The 22,031-nt window shown below is 41.4% G+C and overlaps 2 protein-coding genes across 2 annotated transcripts in view; one reads left to right on the top strand and one right to left on the bottom strand.

The window, feature by feature from the left end:
* Positions 1 to 965: 965 nt before the first annotated feature.
* Positions 966 to 11,888, bottom strand: LOC133417150 (cytospin-A-like). The gene is made up of 13 exons (XM_061704684.1): positions 11,847 to 11,888; positions 10,483 to 10,675; positions 10,006 to 10,082; positions 8,167 to 8,643; positions 6,679 to 6,752; positions 6,113 to 6,588; positions 5,699 to 5,786; positions 5,520 to 5,595; positions 4,030 to 4,060; positions 3,774 to 3,870; positions 3,573 to 3,689; positions 3,418 to 3,477; positions 966 to 1,549 (listed from the first exon to the last, which is right to left on the bottom strand). Exons 3-13 carry the CDS (start codon positions 10,034 to 10,036, stop codon positions 1,415 to 1,417), a joined length of 1,662 nt encoding a protein of 553 aa, XP_061560668.1. The 5' UTR covers positions 10,037 to 10,082; positions 10,483 to 10,675; positions 11,847 to 11,888; the 3' UTR covers positions 966 to 1,414.
* A 6,408-nt stretch (positions 11,889 to 18,296) lies between these two features.
* LOC133416810 (disks large-associated protein 2-like) overlaps positions 18,297 to 22,031 on the top strand; it is a 68,714-nt gene continuing 64,979 nt past the window's right edge. Inside the window, exon 1 of the mRNA XM_061704041.1 lies at positions 18,297 to 18,362. The gene's annotated coding sequence lies outside the window, so the exon portion shown is untranslated. The remainder of the gene's footprint in view (positions 18,363 to 22,031) is intronic.

Here is a 22,031-nt window from a genome sequence, read left to right as displayed (position 1 = left end):
TAGGGGTTAGATATGCAGTTTTATAAATTAATGACCTAACTCCAAAATACAAATATTTAGTGCTTTGTTTGCAGAAAATGTTCTCACACACACAAAAAACAATTTGTCTCAATTTTTTCCAAAGCTGTATTTACAAAGGAGCATTAGGGCCACATTAAAAAATAAATTACACTTTGAAGTTGAATTTGTAATACAAATGTATTATTATTATTTTTAGATTTAAAGTCAAATTGGGAGAATAAGGTACTTTTACTAGGGGAAGTGAAAAAAGGAATGACAAACCATTGGTTGCTTGCATAAGGATGAGCAATGTAGAACTTTGACTTAAATTGAAATACTTTATCATATAAATAATCCCAAGTGTACTTTTTCTTTGTGAAATTACAAATTTAATCTTAAAAGTATGATTTAAGATTACCTTTCCCCCCAGTGCGGCCCTAATGCTAATTTGTACATTTGTTTTTCCAGGTCAAACTAAAATCAAAGAAAATTGAATGTTTGGTCGGACTGATATGAAATTCTATTCATTTGCAACACAATACACATTCATATTTAACAAGGCCATAAATGAAAATTTTCTCATGCCATTTTTTAGTCCCCCCCCCCCCCCCCTCCGATTTACATACATCAGCTTTTGATTTAAAAAAAATAAAATAATTTTAAGCACTCATTTTATGCAGAGGGTTAATGGAGCAGACATACTTGACTTGATGTACCCTCTCGAATGGCTGGCTTCCTGTTTGTTTTAGAACTATAATAAATCAACATGTGCTACCTGAAGTCCTCATTCTATGCCTGCCTTTTGACTTTGTATTTGTCAGCAAAATTTTAAAAAGGGATTTTTTTGTTTATGTGCATGTGTAATTTCTGCTGTGGGAAGAAAAAAAAATCTAAAACTTGCATTATTGTGAAATGTTCAAATATATCTTTATTTAACTTAACACCAAAAAAAACCCACTGAAACAAATGCATTTTCCTAAAATGTTCCTCAGACGTCAAACATTTTAACATATAAAATTCAGTCTTCGAGTTTGGCTGCATGCAGTGAATGTGACAATCACAGCAGATGATGCCGCTTATCGGCCAAGATAAACAACACTAAGTGTCCCTATTCCAAAAATAGTCTCCATTAAAGTGTTAATTTTCTTAAAGAAATTTAGTGCAAACCAGTGCTTCAAGGCCCAACAAAACAAATGAGGAGTTCAGTTATATTCATGCTTGTCTCATACTTTTTTTGTAACATGGGGTACAGTCAGTGCAACATCCTGGCTGCTTATCTTACCCAGTGTGAGCGACATCATTGGGGAGGGGGAGAAAAAAAAGAAAGAAACCCAGTCAAGGTTCTTATATTGGGGAGCTGTGAAGCATGACGGCGCAAGAGGAGTGAGCGGCACCATAAAACGATAAATTCTGGTCATATTGCAGACACACAGTCATAGCCTTGGGTGGTTGCTACCTCATATCTGACAAAGTGATGAAATATGCTTTCGACATAACACAGTACTTTCTGCCATTCTGGACCATCCTCCTTCAGCATCTCCTCCACAGACTGACGCACGGTCACCATGAAAGAGGGCAAACAAAGACAACATCAGTTACTGGAGATAGTGGACATAGCTGAAGACCACTGGTGGACCAAAACATAGCCAATATTTGATTGTTAAAAAAAAATTGACAAAATAGGCCAGGTCAATCATAATTGATGTGACAAAAAAAGTGGTAGAATTTATAAATGGTAAAAAATAAAATAAAGAATTCACTCATTTTTAAGTTGTACTTACAATTTAACTATAATGGATTTACCAGTTATTTACCAAATAAAGCCTTGTTAAATGTATAATTTCCCCCCCCCCCCCCCCCCCCCCCCATTTACAATAAATAAATCAAGTGATTATTCAATGAGCTAAATGGGAAAAAAATACAAACCATCTTTAGGGGAAAAAAGACAAAGTAAAAAATTGTGGCTATAAAAAGTTTACAGACCCCTGTTCAAATGCCAGTTTTTTGGTACTATATAAAAATGAGATCAAGCTATCATAGCATGTGGCTGTGTTCACAATTAAATAATTCACATTCAAACGGATGTTAAATGGGAGTCAGCACACACCTGCCACCATTTATGTGCCTCTGATTAACCCCAAATAAAGCTCAGCTGTTCTACTGGGTTTTCCTTGACATTTCTGTTGTCACATCTTACAGCACAAGCCATAGACCGCATAGAGCTTCCACAGCATCAGAGGGTCCTCTTTGTTAAAACGTGTCAGTCAGGAGGAGGGTACAAAACATTTCCAAGGCATTAAATAGACAATGGAATACAGTGAGCGCAATCTTCAAGTGTAGAAAATATGGCACAATATTGACATTGCCAAGAACTGGATGGAAAAAAAAAAAGAGAAAAAATTAACTGGTCAGGGAGGCTGCCAAGAGGCCGACAGCAACATTGAAGAGCAGCAATTTCTGTCAAGTGCATGTGACAACTAGGCTGACAAAACAGAAGCCTAATCTTACAAAGAAAATTGCCAAAGCCTGGCTGCACTTTTATATAAACGCATTTGAAATCGCCCAAATGCTTGTGTGCGTGTGTGCGGGGGGAGTGTCACGCCCCAAAGATGTTGCACATTTTGGCTATTAATCTACAAGTATGTTTGCCGCAAACAACACCATAGCTACAGTGAGGGGATGTTTTTCTTCAGCCGGAACTTTGGCCTTAGTCAAGGTGGAGGGAATTATGAACAGTTCGAGTTAGCACAAAACCTTCAGCGAGAAAGCAAAACTATATCAGGAACATCTGACATTTATTTAGGCTTAATCAGAGTCACTTTAAATAATGGTGCTGTAGCTTTGAATGTGATTGGTTAATTCTGAACACAGCCACATTTCTGATAAGAGGGTGTGGACACTTGTACAACCACTTTATCTTGGCTTATTATTATTTTTTTATTCTTGATGTACAGTAAAGGCTTGGTGGGTCAGCTAAAAGAAGGGAGCAAGCCATATGTCACAATGGATCCCACATTTTTCTTATGCTATTCTATATTCATCTATTTTTCTTTTCAGGGGTGGCATCACAAAATTACAAAAAAAAAAAAAAAAAAAGACATCGAACAAAACATTTTGCAGTCTCATGCGACCTCACACAATGACGGTTTCATCCTTTTATTGTCAACTGGTTTCTGAAACTGCAATTTTCTAACTTTCCCTACTTTCTATTCATCTGCTCAAGCAATAGAATGCACTGAGAGATGCACTGTGGGCATTGGCGCATTCACAGCCGTGCATTTCAAATATTTATGAACCTTAAGAGACCGGAATGTGGAGAAATCAGTCTAGAAAAAATTGTGTCCTGTTCTTTGGACGTTGAAAGATTTAACAGTGCAGTTAAAACATTTCACAATGTTTATATGAAGAAAGCCTCACCAGAGTGGTTGTGATCCCAACAGACTCTCCCGTCTTAAAAGCGAGATCCAAATTTTCCTTCTGGGGAAAAAAAAAACAAGAAAAGCAGCATTTTCAAATTGTTTTGACCAAGGTCAAGCTTCATGCATTCTATTGCCCTCATTGAGGTCTCGTACCTTCTCTGCTGGGTCGAGGCTGTTGTAAGGGATGCGAGTAGGCAGATAAGTATGATACACGGCACAGAAGGCCAAACCGTCCTGCCAGCAGGTGCTGAAGTTCGTGATCTCAATATACTGCCACCAAAATGTTCAAATGTTACTCTTAGTTTGCACTGGCAGATTGCCATTTGAAAAGATGAGAAGGGGGCGCTCTCAAACCTGATAGCCTTCAGTACGACTTTGACACCAGCTCAGCAGGGAGTTTCTTTTGGAGCCGCCGTGACGCCGTAGCTGAGCGCACAATCCATTCGCGGGTCTGGAAATCACGTTGTCATGTCAACGTGCTTTCACTCTTATTAATGAGTGATTTGGTCTCATTTTAACCCTCGCCTTCATTTTCCATGCGCAAATTGTATATTCTGGGTCCGTTTTGACCCAAACAGTATGCAAGGGTTAAAAAACAAACTGTACTCACTTGATATCGGAAGGCGCATCATCCAGTTTTCCTGCAAGAAAAACAACAACCCGTGTCACAGAGGCTGTACATTTAAATGTGATAAAAGGAGGTGTCAGAAAAAGTTCCAGCTCTGCTGTCACAAAAGATATTTCAAATTGTTTTTGCAGTCAAAGTAATGCTCCGAGTATAATGCACTTTCCCAGCCTTCTCTGCCATGCCTTCATGCACGACCACAACACTTCTTCCAGGATCATCCGCAGCTATCGCGACGTTGTCCACAACTTTCCAAACGGGTCCGCTTGAGCTTTGGAAAGGGGGAGAACAAAAAAAACAAAAAAAATAAAAAATAAAAAAAAAATAAAAAGGTAGCCAGGTCTGGCGAGTCGGAAGGCTGCGCCAGCTCGGCAGTGTTCTTCTCAACCAGGAAGTGTCTGATGCTCAGGGCATTGTGAGCAGGCACGCTGTCATGGTGATGCAGCAACAAGTTAGCCGTCTTGAACCTGTTTTACATCCATTGAAGGGGAGAACTCAGTTTGTAGCTTGTGTTTGAACTATATAGTTTGTGACACCAGTCCTAGAACCTTTCTGACAAAACTCATTTGGTAAATTTTAGTTTTTGTTTTCAAGTAGTGGGGTCTCAGGGCCAGATAGAGAAATTACCCAGAGGTGGTTTTGTGCATACAGCATCCATTTCCAGTCTGCACGCAGATTGGTGAACATTTACTCTGGAAGAAGTCTCCAATTCTCCAGAAGTCTCCAATACCACTGTAACAGGTCACTAGATTAATTGCTCATGTTTTAATTTTTTTTTTTTTTTTAAATGGTTTCTAGTTGGCAAAAACTAGCTTTGCTTTGTCACATGACCCAACGTCTCCACTGGTTGTCATGGTAATAAAACCTGTTCTGTAATTTTCATGAGCTATAACTGCTCCTCAAAACAGCCTGATGTCAACCAGTGTGTGACAAGAGTATATTAAGTATCCTATAACGTTTTTATCCTTTGTGTATTTTGACCAAAGAATGTCAGAGACCTTTTATTAACACCAGGTAACTTTTTTTTTTGGTTTAATTGTGGAAGGTGGAGCAACCAGGATAGCCCTTATGTTGTGTTAGCACTAGCGCAGGAGGAAATGTTATTGTTCCGATTTGTGTACAGTGCTTGTACAAAACTAGTAGCAATGTTGTATTCAAGGTTCGTTTTGTCAGTATTTTTTTTTACATTTTAGGGTTGAACAAATATTCCCCATCAAGTACATTTACAAATAAAACACTTCAGCATGCAATTTAAAGCTGAAGTGCTACAAGCCAAATATATTATATATATTTTTTTTCCCCCCTAGGCCTTCTGCGTGGCTCGGTACCAAATGGCCCTGGTGTTTGAGGACCACTGTGTTAAAATCCTAAGCTTTGTCAAAATCCTCTGACAACAAAGCTGCGTCTGTCTATAACACATCTGGATCCTGATAGAGACCACGGCCCACCGATCCGGGCATCTGCTTTAAACTTACCTGTGTGACAGCTTGACCAGCTGTCATGGCGCTTGAAAATGTGCGCCATCTTCCTCCCTTGTGGTGGCTCTTCTTTCTGTTAAAGGAGGGGGGGGGGGGGGGGGGGGGGAGTCAATAGGGAGAAACACAGGCTGATTTTGCTTTCGAACAAGTTCTGTACCAAATGGAACGTGCCATACCTTGCGTTGTGGCAATGTTGAGCTCGTTTTAATCAAGTTATTATTGTGACAGGAAGAGTCAACAGGCAATGGAATACGGGACAGACTCCTGTGGGAGAAATTCTTTTCAATATTACATCAGACCCGACTGTACAGCGAATCTCCGTTTATCGTGGGGGCTACGTTTCAGAACCCCCTGCAATATGTGAAAATCTGCGATAGACCTCATATAAAACAACATTTGTTTATAGTTTTACCCCCCCAAAGCATAGTAAATGTATTTTAACTCAAAAAACAAATTAAGCATAAAATGTAAAAAAAACACAGTACATACTGTAATGTGTGCAACAACTAAAAACAAAAAACTGATAGAGCAGAGGAACACTGTGGCGGGAGCTCATGTGGATTTACAAAGACCTTTGAGACATCACCAACCTCCTTGGATCACGCTCTCCTTTTTTCTTCTCCAGCGCATCCACGTATACCTTCACTATACCCTTGCCCGTCAGCTGTGAGTTTGCAGATCTTTTTGCATCCATCTTTTCATTAGCTTCATGCTCCTCTTGTTTGTGAACACTTTTCATGTCAGCTTCCTCCATAACGTAGTGCATTTTCATCGCATGACCCTCCGCAGGGTGGCTTTTGTCTTCTGTGAATCTTCTGTCCATTGGCTGCTGCTTTTCAAGCGAGCCCAATCTGCGGCACACATCAGTGTGTTGGGAGCACAGACATTTCAGCTCCCGCTGCATCTCCAGCTCCCTTCCCAGGGCCTGGGCCAGCTCCTCCTGCAAACTCTTGTGGTCCTCCTGGAGCTGGCTTCGGGCTTGCTCCGATTCCGCCCGCAGTCCTTCGGCTACGGACACGGCCACATGTAGGTCACACTGGAACTGCTGCCACTCCGACTTCTCATTCTGAGAAGAAGACGGAAGTGTCGTGATTTTAAAAACGCAACGCTTTACGTGTCAAATTCAACAACGCTAGAATGTGCAGGTTGGACTCACGTTTAGAGTCTCTCGCAGGCTGTTCACCTCCTCGGCTAGTTTGTCTCTTTCCGTTATCAACTGTTTGACCAGCTCTGACAGGATGAAGCAAATGTAAAATGCATACATGTGTGAATGAGAGTAGACTCACCAGCATCACAAAATCTGGAACATTTCTATTGAAGGGTTCTGCAATGATGTTTCAGTACAGTGCAGACTCTTGACATTTTGTGCCCCATTCTACAACATGAGATTATGTTTATTACTAATGTTATGACATCAAATTGTGGAAAACTTTTTATTATTATTATTGTAAATCTACGTAAATCAAAATTAGGGCCCAACAGATCTACATTTTTTAATGACATCAAATTGTGGACAACTTTTTTTTTTTTTTTTTAATCTATGCAAATAAAAATTATTCAATCCGGCATCAGTGAAAAAAAAAAAATGACCCATTTTAAAAAGGCGAATATCAGCACAATATGAAAAATAGGGATGGCCTATTTAATTAATCGATTCATTGTACACAATTTGCTTGCTTGTGCGGAAGTGTGACAAGTGAATGCACTAGCTAAGCCACTGGAGTGTGCCACTTGGCAAAAACCAGGAGGCGTGCTGTTGATTCAGCTGCCACTCGTTTGCTGGCTCAAGACAGACAACATGACATGAACTGTGGGAGGCTGAGCAACTCAAAACAACATTATCCTTCTCAGTACAACACTGGGATTGATACAGGAGTTCAGAACATTTTGAGAAATAGACTTCCATCCCAATACAGTGGTACCTTGACTTACAAGTTTAATTCATTGTGTGACCAAGCTTGTAACTCAATTTACTGGTATAGCAATTCATATTTTTCCCCCTCAACTAAATGACTGTCAGCTATAATAATTTAGTTTTTGCAGAGCATTTAAAAAAAAAAAAAAAAAAAAAAATGTAATGCCTGCAAGTATTTTTATCCTGTCAGTCTATATGCGTTCTTGCACCGTTTTGTGTTCAAATACTCAAATTGTGCTTAAAGCATAATGACACCGCCACATCGATGTCATTTGGAAGCCCCTCTTTGGAGTTTTGCATTGTATGTTAGCATTAAGCTAGGGGACATTCAAAGTGATGCGTCCGTAGAAAAATATTTTGCAATGGGCCCAAATCATGCTTGTTGTGAGTCGAGTTGACTGCCTTGTGGGTGGGTGGGTTGAGTGAGTGAGTCAAGCTGGCTCCTTGCCCACATGGGATGGCCTTAAAGTACCATAATTGTGCCATATCCTTCACTTATCTGAAAGCGTTTGTACCTGAAAGTTTGGCTCGCAAAACAGCCCCACCACCGCCCCCACAAAAAAAAAAAATGAACCAAGCAACGGCTCATAACTTAGTCGAATGGGCACGCTCAAGTCAAGGTATTACTGACTTTAAAAAATGAATTATTTGGTTAATTTTTCTCATAGCTCAAGAAAACGGTAGACTGTGGCACTCAAACAATCCGGCATCAGTGAAGACATGGCCTACCTACAGCTACCACGGTGGTATCCATGTCTAGGCTGAGGCCCAACAAAGTACAATGGCGCTCAATCAGGCGGAGCAAGGCCCGGCTCAGCTTCTTCCCGGACCTCTCGGCCGCAGCCTGGGGCTCCAGCCCGCTGTCCTTCTCCTGCCAGCTCTGCTCCAAAGGCCACACCCTGGACGAATTCAGTGATGTCAGGCTGCACAGACTGACCACCGGGGCCTCGTCGTGGCCAGCCACTTCGCCACTCACGTTCGGAGACTTGATGCTGCCGTCTACGCTCAAGATGGCCCATTCGGAGGGAGGGGAGAGCCTCTGCGCCCAGTCCGTTACTGCGAAGGTGGTGGCGTGAGAGTCGTGCGGGGGCATTTCGAGTGAGGGCGTTTGCGGCCTGTGGGAGGAGGTTTCGGAGGATATGGCCATGGTCGTCACATCTGCCTCTGAGGGCGTCAGGTGAGTTTGGAAGAAATCAAAAGGAGAACCTGAGTGCAGGAGAAGGAAGGATTGAACATCTGTTAAAGGTCTGAAGCAAAAGGTCCTTGCTACTACAGCTAGCTGTAAGCACGGTGTTTCCACACCCTTCTAATGCCAACACGCACGCACGCGCACACACACACTTTAAAACTAAATTCTTGCAAGAATCCAGTGAGGTTTGGCAAAGGTAAGATGTTTACTTTCTTATTGCTACCATCTCCCTCCATTTTTCAATACCGCTTATCCTGTTCCTGGTCACGGGTGAGCTGGAGCCCATCTCAGCTGACTTGGCGCGAAAGGCGGTTCAAGTATAGTTTTGGCAATGTGCAGGGAAGTTCGGAAATTACAGCATCAATCCGTCAATGTCAAAAAACACGGCCCTCTAAATACTGTATCGCATTTGCGTGCAGCGTGACGCTTTCCTGTCCGTAATTTTCAATGAGCATGAGAATAAATTCTTAAGAGTAAGAATGAGTTAGTCACAAGTGGTACTTCAGAAGTTTTGGGGAAAACTTAGCAGCTGACATTGGAAATGAATTAAAGGTCCCATATTTTGGCTATTTTGACCTCCATTCCCAAATTGTGGTTGGGATGCTCCAGATGGAAAAACTCTTGTATTATAATTCTATTTCACAAAATAAAAAGCTGAAATATGAGCATTTTCTCAACACCCAGTGCACCCAAAATGGCTACCACCAGTCAGCCCTTCTACTACAGAAACTCAACATAGAGACATGCGTGCCTAACTTGTGGGAGCTAATTTCATTCATTTTCTCAAAGCGCTTCTCCCGTTTCATGTCGTGGGGAGCCGGCGCTTATCCAAGCCAAAAGGCGGACACACCCTGGACTGGAAATTAACTAATTACAGGGCACGTTGACAACCATGCACACGGACATTTACGCCAGTGCGTAAGGAACTGAACTGAGCTGATTTTATACGATATAATTTGTACTCATTTAATTTTATTATAGGGTGTGTGTGTGTGTGTTTAGAGGAAAGGGGGTGAGCCAACTAGCACAGTTGTTGCAGGGGCTGGCTAAGTTAAAATGGTTGCGACGCGCTTTTGCAGCAAACATCTCATTAGGTTTTTATTTTATTTATCCTGGACGGTCACTTCAACCACACTGCCGTATAACCAAGTACACTTCACCAGCTTTTATTTCATACTCCAAATGTGTAGGACAACCTGCCGTTGAGTCAGATTTCAATAACAGATTGTTGAAAATAAAATACAATTTAAAAAAAAAATGTTTTCTTCCATTGGCTACACAGAAAAATGAGCAAAACGGTACAGCTTCTTTTAAATTTGGCGGAGAAAACTGGACAGGACAATTGTGCAGTACTTTTTTGGGGGGAGGATATCACAAACCTGCTGAGGAGCGGTTGTTTGTATTCCCCATTGTGATGCAGGGCTTGACAAAGAGGTCTGCACAAGAGGAAGCCAATCTAAAACGAAAAATATCATTTGAGTTTTGAACAGCACACGCACATCGACCAGAGTTTTTAAAATTCGGGGAAAACAACTCAAAATGTTAGCTGCTCAATTTTAACAATCAAGACACGACAGTTCCTCTCAGCGCCAAGCAATTACCCAATCAATTATGTGACCGACCTCATCGTGTGACGCGAATGACAAATTAAACGCGATCACGTGCATCGGCTGCTATGACGACGTCAACTTTTACAGAAAGCTCATCTGACATCAAGCGGGAACGTTTATTAACTCCGAAGACTGCAAACTCTTCGTTGCAGGCCATTTTTATTTGTATTATTATTATTATTATTATTATTTTTAAAATGGATTAAATGCGCAAAGCACAACAATGTGACTTTCACGGGCGCATACCTGGCAGCTGCACGCCTTTTACTTCCTGGGCCGCTTCAAGCAAGCGTGCACGCCTGCAGGTCTTCTGCACCCCCGCCTGGAAATCCTGCGTTCATGACGTGCATAAAGCTTTGGAGTCTCTGGAGATGCACGGCCTGCTCCTTCTTCGCCTTTAATGCGTCACTCGAGGGAGGAAGTTGTGCTTGCGCAGCCGCTGCAAGGACGGCACTGATTTGAAGCAGGTGTTCAATACATACGTTTTATGACAAAAAAAAAACAAAAAAACTCGAAGACAAATCGTTAATTACGTCAAGTCTGAATTCATACACACCAGTGGCTTACTTTTTTTTTTTTTTTTTTTTTTAAACAAGTTTATTTAAAAAAAAAAAAAAAGTAAAGCAACAAATTAGGCAATAAAAGGCACGTCGGCCGACTGGTTAGAGCGTCAGCCTCACAGTTCTGAAGACCCGGGTTCAATCCCCGGCCCCGCCTGTGTGGAGTTTGCATGTTCTCCCCGTGCCTGCGTGGGTTTTCTCCGGGCACTACGGTTTCCTCCCACATCCCCAAAATATGCACGAATTGGAGACTCTAAATTGACTGTGAGTCCGAATGGTTGTTTGTTCCTATGTGCCCTGCGATTGGCTGGCAACCAGTTGAGGGTGCACCCCGCCTCCTGCCCGATGACAGCTGGGATAGGCTCCAGCACGCCCGCGACCCTAGTGAGGAGAAGCGGCTCAGAAAATGGATGGATGGATGGATTTAACAATAATTTTCGCAAAAAAATGACTGAATACAATATAAATAAATCGCCCACAAAAATGATGGGTTTTTTTTTCGACAATATCGAGACTGTGAGACAATTTTAGCCAATCAGAAACCTGAAGGGAAAAAAAAAAAAAAAAAAAAAAAAAGCACAATGACAAAAGTAGTGAGTTGAGGGCAAATGAGTTATACGTGTGGCCTGATGGTGTTACTGCGGAATATCACACATATATCAATTCCATTGAACACTTAGGTATAGATAATAATAAACTCCAACCACACTCATGAGGGGATCTAAATTAGAATATCGTAGAAAAGTAGAAAAATAGGTGAAATCCAGGAAGCAATGACCATATATATATTTTGTTTATTTATATATATCTTCAAGCTGTATGAAGCTCCCCAGACTATTAATACCATCCTTTTATAAACACATTCTATACTCTGAAATGTCTTTGAAATTGTTAAACATACAATAATGCACAGTAGCACTGTACACTATGCACCTTTTATTCCTCGTGATGTGTTTTGATGATTCTTGGGTCACATAACACACTTCATAATAATAATTAAAAAAAATATATATATATATTTTCTTTTCTCCATAGGCATAAAATACATACCTATGTTGAATCTTGTGAGATTGTGTGCTGTGAAGAGTCGGCATTAATGGGTCAATTTGAAGTCCTATAAGCGCAAAAATGACCACTTCCTGTAGAGAGACGCGTCATATTGATCTATTAATAGAAGAATCTAAGAAGTTGTGACTGCATCACAACATCGTCACAGATGTGGTCGCAGACTTTTTTTGGGGGGTGGGGGGTGAAAAAAAAATGGCGTCAGACGCGGTCGAGAGCCTTCCAGCACATCTGGACGAGCCCGTGCACACATCCACGCCCGCAGATGCCTGCAGACCCTCCGAACCTCCACGGGAGGCTGCGCGACGCCGGATCACGATCGCCTCGTGAAGAAGTGACCTTCGCCGTGCATGGAACGTGTCAGCCATGAAGAAGGTAACGTGCGCCGAGCTGCGGCCAAAGCATGTTTTTCTGGTTTCTGTTATGGCCATTAGATCACGTGGGCATGCCGTGCACACGAGGTTAAGGAGAAAAAATAGAAAGTTGGGCAAAAACCTAAAACGTGTTACTGCGTTTGGTGTGAATGAAGGGGAAACCAGTTAATCAACCCCATCAGGTACAGTACCTCCACCTTCATTGTTTCCACATTTAGCCAACGTGCACTGGTGTGAGTCAGCTGTATTGTCTACTCGTATACATACAGTGTCTTTATGTGTCACAGGTGTTACCATGGTTACTCCAGACTCACTGCTGCCTTTTCTTGGACAAGAATTCAGGTAAGATGGATGAGTGTTTCTTTGAGCAGGCTGTCAGCAATGTAGTCCTTTGTTCATATAATTTTACTATTGCGTACGCATTCCGATTTTTAATATCTTTACCACTTTTTAAAATGTGAGACACCCCACACGTGCCCGTGCAAAACTCTGCACGTGTGTGTGTGTGTGTGTGTGTGTGCGGTGCGCAGCCCTCGAGATGACCAACACGGCACATGAATCCGTCACTTATGTCCGACAGAGTACCAAAGACTTCAAATTCAAATCAAATAAAAGTTGTTGTAATGGTGGCAGTAGTTCATCTGTAAAGACTTGGGCGTCGATCTGCAGGGTCTCAGTTCAAAGTCTTACTGTGGACAAGTGTGTTAGGAGGAGAAAAAAAGAATCAATAAAAAGCAATTATTTGAGAAATGCTAGTCTGGTTCCTGACGACTGTCCAGGTGCCCTTGAGCAAGGCACTGATCCCACCCATCCCCTAGCTCAATAGGTGCAACATTGTGCGCCGTCGTTCTGTTTCACGTCACTTTAAAAAAAATGAGGACACCAAATAAACACTGGACCTTTTTGGGGGCTTGACCACTTTTCATTTTCTGCAAATAAATGCACAAAATGACAAGATTTGTATTTGGAATATGGGGGTTTTGTTGTCATGTCATTAGTTTAAAAAAACAGCATGTTCATTTTACTCAAACACATACCCACGAATAGACACGCACATAAAAGTCCTTTCTATGGACCGCAATGATCCTAACATGACAACTAATTACACGATCAGTAGAATATTTGTTTAACGGAATATTTTGAAAGATTTTCAGTCAATCCCACATCCTGGTGCCAAAAATATCTGTTTTGATTCGCTAAAAATAGTCTCAGACAAATGCTGCTGCTGAAGTAATGTTGAATACATTTGGGATTCTTTTGGTTTTATCCCATATGTTTCTGATGTGCACATTGCGTTTCTGTCCATCTTTATGGATTCAAGCTTAATGTTTACCTTTTTTGCTCCCGATGCTCTTCAGTGTCTCCTTCACAACACACTTCATCTGCTGGTGGTTGGCATCTTCTTGCAGGTCACAATTGGACAAGCAAAGTGCTGAAAACCTAACTTGTCTTTTGTAACATACCCTCTGGATCATAGCATCATTCGCAGAAGTAGATTTCATTTGATTAAATTGAACGTTTATAATTTATCATACACATTACACAATGTTTTCTGAAAAAAAAAAAAAAAAAAAAAAAAAGAGAGTCGGATTTCAACAAAAACACTTTCAAGGCATTCAGTTTTGTGCATGTTGTCCATATTTGTAGTGTGTTTTATTGTGCATTTTTTTTGGGTGTGTAGCAGAACAAGGAGCTCATATAAGCACAGTGACGCCCATGTAGCTTGAAATACATCCATCTATCCTGGCTTTCCAGTTTTGTTAATGTATATATATATTTTTTTTTGCATAGATGCAAAAGTGCAGCATTTAACCATCGTTCTGTAATTTAGTGCTCTGGACTTGCCTTTACTTGTAGGTTTATGTATCAAACACCCTTACTTCCCCCACCGCGAGCCAAGTGCATGCTGGGAAAGTCTTAAACCCAGCGTGACCCACGCAGGGAACGGCGAATCGATGATGCTGACCTCACTTTTATCTTGACGGGGGTGTTGGCTGCTGTGCCGTGCGGAGAACTTTGAGCTCCAAAAGGTGACGATCGCTGATTTGTTAAACTCAGCCGAGGTCACGAAGAGTTCACAAGCATCAATAGAAACAAGACGAGGGTGTGCTCCTGCTCTGGCTTGTTTTTGGCATTAAATTCTGGCTTTTGTCAGCGCAAACCTCAGTCACTAGTGCCAGGTGCTCACATGGACTCAAGGTGGTCTTTCGTGGCCATGTTTCCAGCAAAGGGTACATACAGTTCAGTTGGACCAAATTCTAGTTGAGTGTGGAGGACTGAAGGTGGTCGAGGGGTTAGCACATCCGCCTCACAGTTGTACGGTTGGAGGTTTGTATCGGCTCTGCAAAACTACAAGTGAATAAGTCGTGTCAGCTTTGTATGAATCACATCTGGTACATTTTGCATATCACAATTAAAAAAAAAAACAACAACAACATAATAATAATAATAATTTAGCCCACAAACGACTATCTTATTGTCGTTTGAAGTCATTTCATTTTGGGACGGTTGCGTTCCAATGGGATGACGGTGGACTTTTGGGCCATCTACACATCAGAGATGATCTGAGAGTTAATTTTGTGATATTCCTGCACCGACTTTGTCAGCAAAAACGCTCAAGATGGATAGAGGGAATTGCATCGCTTGTTTGATGTTTCTTTCCTCATTTAAAATTTCCTCAAGGTTGAAGCTGAGTGTAATGTTAAGAAAGAAAACTTAAGAAAACTTGCTTGTTGTAAGAGATATGCTGAGATTCTCAGCATTACTGCTATTGTTTCGCGTTCATAGTTGAAGTAGTGATCAAATCCAATTTAAAAAGTACACCACCACAATGTAGCACCACTAGGTGGAAGTGTTTTATCTAATAACAGTACAGTAGCAGCTTATACTTACTGAAGTATCATTTTTATCTAAAGCAGACACTTTAAATGGTAACTAGTTGACATCATTTCAGCAAAGCGTATGACAAGAAAAGTGTCAATGGTGAAAGAAAGGCGTAACGGCTGCATAGGGAGTTGCAGGAGACATGATGTCGGACTGAGCTTTGGTGAGTGATTTCTTCCCATCCAGAGTCGGCCTCCATATGCAACAATTATTCTCTTCTGTAATGCAATCTATGTTCTAACCCACATTACATTCATAAATCTTTGTCCCCTTTTTTTCGTCTCTACTCTACTTCTTGGACTCCCTGGGTCACTTTCATCTGATTTCTTATTCTTATGATAATTTTTCCGACACAAGATTAGATAAATGGATTAGACATTTACACAGAAGCGCAACATTTCTTTAACTGCAGTTAAGCACGGAATTGTTCATACTCATGCCAAATTCATCCCTATGATCATTATGTAACTGTTTGACACCCCCAAAAGAGAATGTTACACACCAGTCACCACATTGATGAAATGGGTGTTTTTTATTTATTTATTTATTTTTGGTCTTGTGTCTTCGATCTGCTGTCGTTTACATGAACCCCGGTCGCAAAAGAACAGCTCTCGCATTTGTCTTGAGTCCTACCTGCACTCAATCAGAATGACAATGAGCTGACTCATGGCCTAAAATCAATCAAAAAAGATATTCGTTCCATTTTAACATTGTCTCTTGACCCCAAAGCTCTGCTGTGCTGCAGGGCACAAAAGAGGCTGATGAAGTAAGGGAAATGTAAGGGTGGATGGAATTTCAAGTTATAGTTTGGACAATGATTGGTCATGTCAAAGGAATAACAATGACTACCGTAGATGGACTACAATGACAGAGTGGAGCATAGACCCCTAACAAGGCATTGCAATCCTTTTTAGTTGAAAGAAATGGTTCACTTTCAGACGCACACATCTCCTGCATGTCTGAATTTTGTCATTCATTGAGAAAATTATGGAAATATTGAATAATGCTCTTCCCCACAATCTAAACACGCAAAAAAAACCCTCCGATCTCTGCACCTTTATTCGGATATGCACTAACATTTAATGGTTTGTTGTTGGCATCATGCTTAATCGTCTACATAGATTGAGTAGTTGTTACAGAGTCCAGCACATTAACATGAAACAAGGAGTGGGGTCGACCCTGAACCGGTTGCCAGATAATCGCAGGGCACATGTAAACAAACAACCATTTGCACTCACATTCACACCTACGGGCAATTTAAAGTCTTCAATTAACCTACCATGCATGTTTTTGGGACGTGGGAGGAAACCGGAATGCCCGGAGAAAACCCACACAGGCGGGGCCGGGGATTGAACCCCAGTCCTCAGATATGTGAGGCGGACGCGCTAACCAGTCGTCCACCGTGCCGCTAAGTCCCAAGTTAGCTGAAGTAAATCAAAACACACTGAACAGTTCACAGACTAACCACACTATCAGAGCAATTGTACAAAATTTGTTTAGCAAACATAGCAAATGTGATGAGTGAACACAGCTTTAAGATACTTTTGAAGATAACAACTTCTTGTTCAAAATCATGCCGTTTTCTTCATAGAGGAACTGATAGTGCAGTTGTACATTCGCCTGACGTCCGTGCCGGCAGCCTGTGTTTCATTTCCCACTCAGTGACTGTGTGAATGTGATTGTGAGATGTTCTCTCACTACACAGTTGCCCTATGATTACTGGCAACCAGTCCAGGGTGTAGTCTGCCTTTTGCTCAAAGGCAGCATGGATACGCTCCAGTTCCCTGCAACCCTGAAAAGGATAAGCAGTTGTGTTGATTCTAAGATCAGAGATTTAGGGGTGCTGGGATTCATTTGAGGTGGGTTTGATCAGCACCCCCCAAAAATGAGGTAGAAATGTTTATTCCAGTTAGTAAGTTATTTAGTAAGTACTTAACTATTCAGGCTTTAATATTATCACATGTATGTGACACAACAGTGAACTTCTCTCATTCCAGTTCAAACAGAGGACAGTGGTACTGTCTTGACTACCTGAATTTTACCTACCTGAGTTTTCTACAGTATAGTTAGGGGGGGGGGGGAGAAAAAAAAAAGCTCAACTAACTCATTCCTAACAGCATAAACAGTGACAGTATTGATAGTGTGTTGGTATCAAGTGGTTGAAGTTAAGAAATGTGCCACATATCCTGGTTTAAGTCGGGCCTTTACACCACATCACTGGAAGACTTGAAGATAGACGGGGGATTAGGTGGAGCAAAGGAGGGGCTGTATATGTGTTGTTAAAATATTTATAGTTACAACCAAAAACTGTAGTTTTACACTTTTCTAGGTTCTTTAAAAATGACAATTTTTCTTTTTTCAATCTCAACTTTTAGGGGGGCTGGTATTCATTTTACGCATGCTTCAGCACCCCTCATAATGGGCTAGAAAGAGGGCTACGATAAGCAGTAGAGAGAAAATGAATGGATGGATTTCTACATGGCTTGATTTTCAATAAAGAGCATGTTATTTGGACAGGACGTGTGTCCAATCCCGATGACATCGGCAGGGTCCCCACTAAACCAAGAAGGACGTGTCATTTCTTGTCGTTTGTCGTGACATCATCTCAGTGAGAGTGACGATAAGTGATGTTGGCTGAGACTTTATGGCGGTTGACGTTTTAATGACACGCACGAGTCATTACAGGGACACACATGCGAGAACATCACCTGTGAGTCATCACAAGTGCTAACAAACCACCACCACCTCTACACTGAGACGGGATACAAGGGAGGCAAAGGCGTAAAAGCACAGACTCGAGAGGGACGTCAGCATGCATGCTGATGGGGGTTGAAGCGCATGGCGCAACAGAGAACCCTGCAGAATCCTGAATCCAGCACGATGGAGGATCCGCGTCCTTGTTTTGCGGTGATGTGTGGGAGCCTGTGAAAGAAGCAGCTCACACTGCTGCAGTGGAGGAGTAAATGCGGAGCCCAACAGTGCTCCAGGTGATCCACAGCAGCCCAACCCGGCACACTGCTGTCTCCTCTTGCCTTCCCTCTCTTCCTCCTCTTCCTCTGTCTTTGCTTCATTCCTATGAGGGCTTTGCAAAAAAAGGAAGAGAAAAGCAGAGGAGAAACCCCACACTCCCCTCTCTGTTCTCTGATGTGAAACACCTTCTCGGCTGGCTGCAGCTTTACGGTCATCGTGTGATGACACACAGCATATGTGCTCCGATGTCCCCGCAACATAGACTTGCTGCACGGTAAGACTACTTCCTTCACATTTCCAGTTTTTCCATTTCGCTATTCGGTGAAATTGTTTTCTGTTAAACTGTTGCAGCCCTGACTGTGAACTGAACAGGTAGATGAGAAGTTGCACACAGGTTTATTTATGTATATGTGTCTTCGCAATGAAGCAGTCTGACTAGATGTCGCCTTCGGTTTGGGTGAAGAGGCTCCTCTTCTCATTCACAATGTGCAAGTGTGTGCCCATACGCTGTGTCTGTGTGTGACAGAATCCAACAGGGTGGGAGGGATTGCCCCTCAACCAGGCTTCTCTATGGGCAACAAGGGGATTTTTATCTCAACTATGTGGGCAAACAGCTTAACATCATTCGCATTGCCAATAATATACTCAGCATGTTTTGCTCCAAAAGCGCAGTCTCATTTAATAATTGTCAGTAATTATGTAATCATTTCTTATCAATTTGGTTTGGCCCAGAGGGGAGGCAAATAACCTATAATCTCAATAAATTGTGAATTTATGATGAGGAGAGAGGTGTGAGGTGAGGGGACTAAAGAAAATTGAACAGAAGGATGAAGAGGGTAGGTTGGGGAACATACGCCTCTTCATTAGTTGGATTTTGGGAAATCTGCTGGTCAGCTGGTGTTGACGAGCAGCTCAATACCTGATGTGACCTCATGAAGGTTCAGCACGTCCTATCCTTGTGTCTGAAATAGAGAGGGGTAATAAACTGGGTGCTGCAGTGATACCAAAATCCAGCCTCCTGTTGTTTCAGAGGGCTTCAGGCGTTTTGGATTTCTGTGAGTGGGTGTCTTAGCTAAAGCACTTGTGCTATGATTATGCGTAAACTGGCCCACAAAAAGTGAAGATGCTTTGCTTGTGAGCTGAAGTCACCATACACCTGGCTTGAAGCGCATGCAGCTTGCAGTAAATGTGACAAAATATTAATACGGCAATGCATTATACTAGACTTTACACCGATCTGATCGGTTTGATCGGTATTGGCAGATAATTAGCATTTTTTGCTGATCGGCTTTCATGTCATAATTCGCCGATCCGATCAATGACGTCATCGATCGGCTCCTCAAAAGACATTTACTCCACGTCGCCATAGCGTATGAATCCAAAGGCTAGTTTATTTTTGCCTTGTTACGCATCTTGTGGTGTAGTACTGTTACTATCTGACGGCCAATAAAGGTAGTCAAACGGAAGCAAACTCTGGACAACACCCGTCCCTTAGGGACAGTGGGAAAGTTAGAGTAAGCATGTCATTAACAGTATTTGTTAAAGTAATTAAATTGCAATAAAGTAATTTAATTACAGTAAGTTAGCATCCATTATTTCTGTCATGTTGTAATGTTGATTTGACCTTAACCTATGTCAGTGGCCAATCCTTGAAGGCCCCCTAAAGGTCATTGATGTTTTAACTTTGGTCTAAAATGAGAATACCTTATACTTGAAAATACTCAGTATACAGTACACAAGTTTATACAATAAATGAACGAGTCATGTAAATAGACACATTGTGATCACATCTTGTGATCGGATCTGTTATCGTTTTTTTTAAATTTGCTGATCGGCCCAAAAACCCTGATCGTGTAAAGCTTACATTATACTACAGTATCAATACATGAGAGCCAAATGTTGATATTTTAATTAAATATCTAGACACAAAGAGAAAGAAACTCAAACAGAGCAAATAGCAGCGACGGAGTTGGTTTGACAAAACAGATGAGATTATTAACATATTTCCAATTTTTTTTCTTCTTACATAAACATCGTAAGTTGTTGCACAGCCGCTGTATTGTGATAATATAAGGATAATATCATATTGTGAGTTACTTTGCGATTACCATCCCCTAACTGGCAGACACATTAACTGCGTTTTAATCCAGTAATACTGTATATCTTTATTATGTAAAAAAACATCTCCTTAAACATTGTGCGCATCAAGTTATGTAAAAAAAAAAAAAACAAAGTGACCAAAGTGTGTGACACAGTTATCATACAGAGGATCTCAGAGAAGAAGTCTCAGCTCCCTGGCAGCTTTTTCACCACTGTGATCCTCCAGAGGCGACACAATCACCCCCCAACGCCTTGTGCAGATAGCTTTGGCAAAATCTTGCAGCTTTCCTCAAGCAGCCCCTAGAGGCTAAAAGGGACTACTACCGCACTATGCAATGCTGGTAGGGATACAGCAAGTAAGTAGAAAGGCACTCTCGAGAGCAGTGATTACTAATCACTGTGCCATGGCCCATTACAGTGTCGTAAGAGATCATAAGGTGTGACGTGGGAACTTATCCAATTCCACTTCATTGGTCAATAAATTAGATTTCATTACCTACAACTAATGTACTTTTGTTCATCTATCAATCCCGGTGACGTATCGTGACTGGCAGACCCCTACTCGGGTATCTTGTTTGGCATGTGATCTGCGTCTGGGATGCACAAAAGTGATCAGGGACGCAGAAGCACGGAGACGCTGCGTCCACAGACGTGCAGCATTGCTTACCTTCATATGTGTGTGTTGCTAAAGTGCTTCAGCGAACCATTATCCACTAAAGGTACGAGCCCTTTCTTGGTGCTAGTCAATGAGAGGATGGGAGGTTATCGTTCCATAAATGCAATGCAGACGAGACTTTTTTTCTGGATTCAATTTCTTTAAAATCTGTAAAAATGCTTGAGACTTCACAGTTGTGTCAAGATTTGGCACCATGAGAGACAAACGGGGAAATGCTAACTTTTTTATTTTTTTGAAGTGAAGCACTTTATTTGAAGACGTATAACTTTCGTTTTGATTACTTGCTCTAATTGTGAACTGGAGTCCCACTTTTATTTAGTAAAAAAGAGAACTGTCTGTTGTACTAGAGCGGCTCCAACTACCGGAGACAAATTCCTTGTGTGTTTTGGACATACTTGGCAAATAAAGATGATTCTGATTCTGATTCTGATGTTTGTTTACCAGGGCAGAATTTGTAAGATGTGTACAATTCTTTATTATCCTCTAATATCATTATATCAGTGGCATAAAAAATAAAACCCCAACGATACTATCATTTATCTTTAACGTTTTTGGGAAAATATATCGTTCAAAAATATTTGCTATTGTGGCAGGGCTAAACATAATATATTGAGAGAGAGAGCAAGAGCAATGGATAACACAAACATATTGTACAAACAGGGTAAAAGATAGAGTAACAACTGTAATAAAAATCTGCAATATAGCAGGATCGCAAAGCAAGAACCACGATCTAGCGGCGGATTACTGTATTTGTATTCCGTGATGAGAAATTGCAGGCACTCATTGTTCCAGAGCTGCGACTCATTGTTTCAATGACATGTGCATCCCGGGACTCACATTGTCTCAATTGTAAAATGATTAATGACTACTAGATGACAGAAAGTACATACCGGTAATTAATCTGTAGATCCACCTGTTGCCATTCACGCAGCAGAAGAAGTCATGGCACGCACCCAGTGAAGAAGTGAATTTGTGAGTAAATTGAGATGAGATTATCATTCATTATTTCAGGATACTACATTTACTTTTTGTGACATTTTTGTTTGGTGGTGAAATACAGTAAGTGCTTTGGCCCAATAAAGGTTGTGAAACACTGCAATGGAGTGCACATATCCATGTCCACCCGTTAGTAGGGCACTTCCTGGTACATGGTGGGTGACCGAAAAA

This window comes from Phycodurus eques, chromosome 18, assembly GCF_024500275.1.
Source record: "Phycodurus eques isolate BA_2022a chromosome 18, UOR_Pequ_1.1, whole genome shotgun sequence".
Lineage (NCBI taxonomy): Eukaryota > Metazoa > Chordata > Actinopteri > Syngnathiformes > Syngnathidae > Phycodurus > Phycodurus eques.
Note: the sequence above shows the minus strand (reverse complement) of the source record. Positions and strands in the feature narration are given on the sequence as shown.